Source organism: Bison bison, unplaced genomic scaffold, assembly GCF_000754665.1.
Source record: "Bison bison bison isolate TAMUID 2011002044 unplaced genomic scaffold, Bison_UMD1.0 scf7180017864517, whole genome shotgun sequence".
Lineage (NCBI taxonomy): Eukaryota > Metazoa > Chordata > Mammalia > Artiodactyla > Bovidae > Bison > Bison bison.
Window position 1 is genome coordinate 1,318,823 of NW_011495070.1, and position 2,223 is coordinate 1,321,045.

The 2,223-nt window shown below is 43.5% G+C and overlaps 1 protein-coding gene across 1 annotated transcript in view; it reads right to left on the reverse strand.

Annotated features, from left to right (window-relative positions):
* LOC104981297 overlaps positions 1-940 on the reverse strand; it is a 204,064-nt gene extending 203,124 nt beyond the window's left edge. Inside the window, exon 1 of the mRNA XM_010830309.1 lies at positions 7-940. Within this exon, the coding sequence (XP_010828611.1) occupies positions 7-940 (934 nt within the window). The remainder of the gene's footprint in view (positions 1-6) is intronic.
* Positions 941-2,223: the final 1,283 nt, after the last annotated feature.

Consider the following 2,223-nt stretch of genomic DNA (forward strand, 5'->3'; position numbering starts at 1 on the left):
TAGATCCTACTAGTAAAGCATAAGGGTGAGGCACACATGCACGAGGGTACCTCATGGTGAGATTCCATAAATAACCGTGTCTCACTTTTGATCCCACCTGAAGGTAGGAACCCTCACATCCAAGGGCGGCAGCTAGTTTCCAGATTTCTGTTTGGAACACTTTAGAGCCGCCCAAGTTCCAAATACGGGATGCAAAGTTTCTATTATCCTGAGCTCCAGGGTTTCGGGCCGAGTCTGGAGACCAGTCCCACAATGACTCATTTGTCCCAAATATGTTATAAACCGTAGCAGTTCCATCTCGACACAGTTTCCATGGTGCAGCAGTGACTCTTCCCCTTGTTCCAAAGTCGCAGAAAGTGATATCTAAAGGACCAGTTCCATTACGACGTTGAGGAGTTCCAGATTCTTTCGTTACTCCAGGAATATATAGGCTCCAACCATTGTCATAATCAGCATATCCTGACTCCCCAACAAAAAGACATCCTGTTGAATTAAAATATCTAGACAGACAAATAGGTAAATGATCAAACATTCCATGATAAGAGAAAATAACTTGACTAGGAATAACATGTTTATCTGAAAAACCACCCAAAGCCACAGTATCATTAGTGTATATGGGAATGGACCGACCCTCCCAGTCCACCGGTTGGAGAAGGGGAGGGTCGGGAAAATAAGCCCAGTAAGCATTTGAATATTCTTCAGAGTGTGCAGTATTAATCTGATTTAAGATAATTAATAAGGTTATCAGGAAGCTTAAAGGCGATATCAGATCGCCCTGCACAGCAACACAATTCTGTGCCTCTCGCATCAATGCGTGGAGTTGTTGCCGAGATGGTAATTCATCATGCTCTTGAATCGTCAATCTCCTCATCTGGTTTACTAGAGATCGTCTCCGCCATGCATACCAACCTTTCCGGCAGCCAGCGCGGCACTTCGGCATCCTGTGGGAAAACACAAACATGCCCTTGTCCCCAAATTATTACTGGATCTGGTCCATACCATCTTCCCACAACTGGGTCTTTCCAAAAGACTTTAGGTCTTATTGTTTGCGCATCAAAGTTCCAAAATCGCTGTGCTGCTGAACGGCCACATATATCCAATTGTAAAAAATTTAGAACAAATAAAGCATGGTTTAGAGAGTTGGAGGGGGTATTGAGATACAATTTCCCCTTTTTAGCAAACTCAAATTTCCATAGTAAATAATCTCCTCCAGATAGACAAGCCCGAGCAACCTGTTTCCAATCATTAGGTGGCAGATTTTGATTTCCTAAAGCCTCTATAATAGCCTGAGTAAATGGCACAGTCGGGCCGTATTGTGCACAAGCCATTTTTAACTCTTTTAGTTGCTTAAAGGGTAGCGGTTCATAATACCTCTGCTGTTGAGCACTTTCAAATACTGGATAGATTCCTGAAAACCCGGGAATATGTTCTCCTTCTTCATTAGCTCGCTTAATCGCTTGTTGAAGAGGAGATAATAATATCTCACTTCTAATTTTTATGTTTTCACCGGGCAAAGAAGCAGGGATAGGTATAAACTCTCGTGGTTCTACGAAAGGCGGAGGTGGGTCGAGCCCAGCAAGAACCGAGGAAGGATATGCTGGAGGCACAGGCTGGCTGGAGCGGGACTCTCCCTGTGCATCCTTTTTTACTGCTATAACAATTTTCTGAATTAAATTCTCCAGCTGTTCTTCGGAAAGCCCTGAATGCTTTAATTCCCCTTTTCCCGAGGGCGGTTGCACGCTAACCATCATCTCCCAAGGCATATCCTCTCTATGGTATTGAGCCACTTGTTCATTTAACTCTTCCTGTTCATCAGAGCTTAACACATCATCATTCCTTCCAGCCTTACAAGCTGTTCTCTCAGGCATGGCATAAAGTGGCTCAGGCGGAGGGGCGGAAAGCTCTGCAACTTTGGGTTCTGTGGAATCCCGGAGGGCTGTTTGAATCTTATGTCCCTCATGTTCAGGATCCAGACAGTCTCTTATGAGAGTCCACAAAGAAAAAGCATCCACAGGGACACGATTGGGACCATGTAAGGAATAATATGTCTGCAATTGTTTTCCTACTTTCTTCCAAGTTTCCAGACTAACTGTTCCTTCCTCTGGAAACCAAGGACAAACTTCTTCTATAAAAAGTAAAAACTTCTCTAGTGTAACTTATTTACATGAATTCCCCTGCCTTTTAACATAGTTTTCAACATATGTACAAATAACTGGTGGCTAT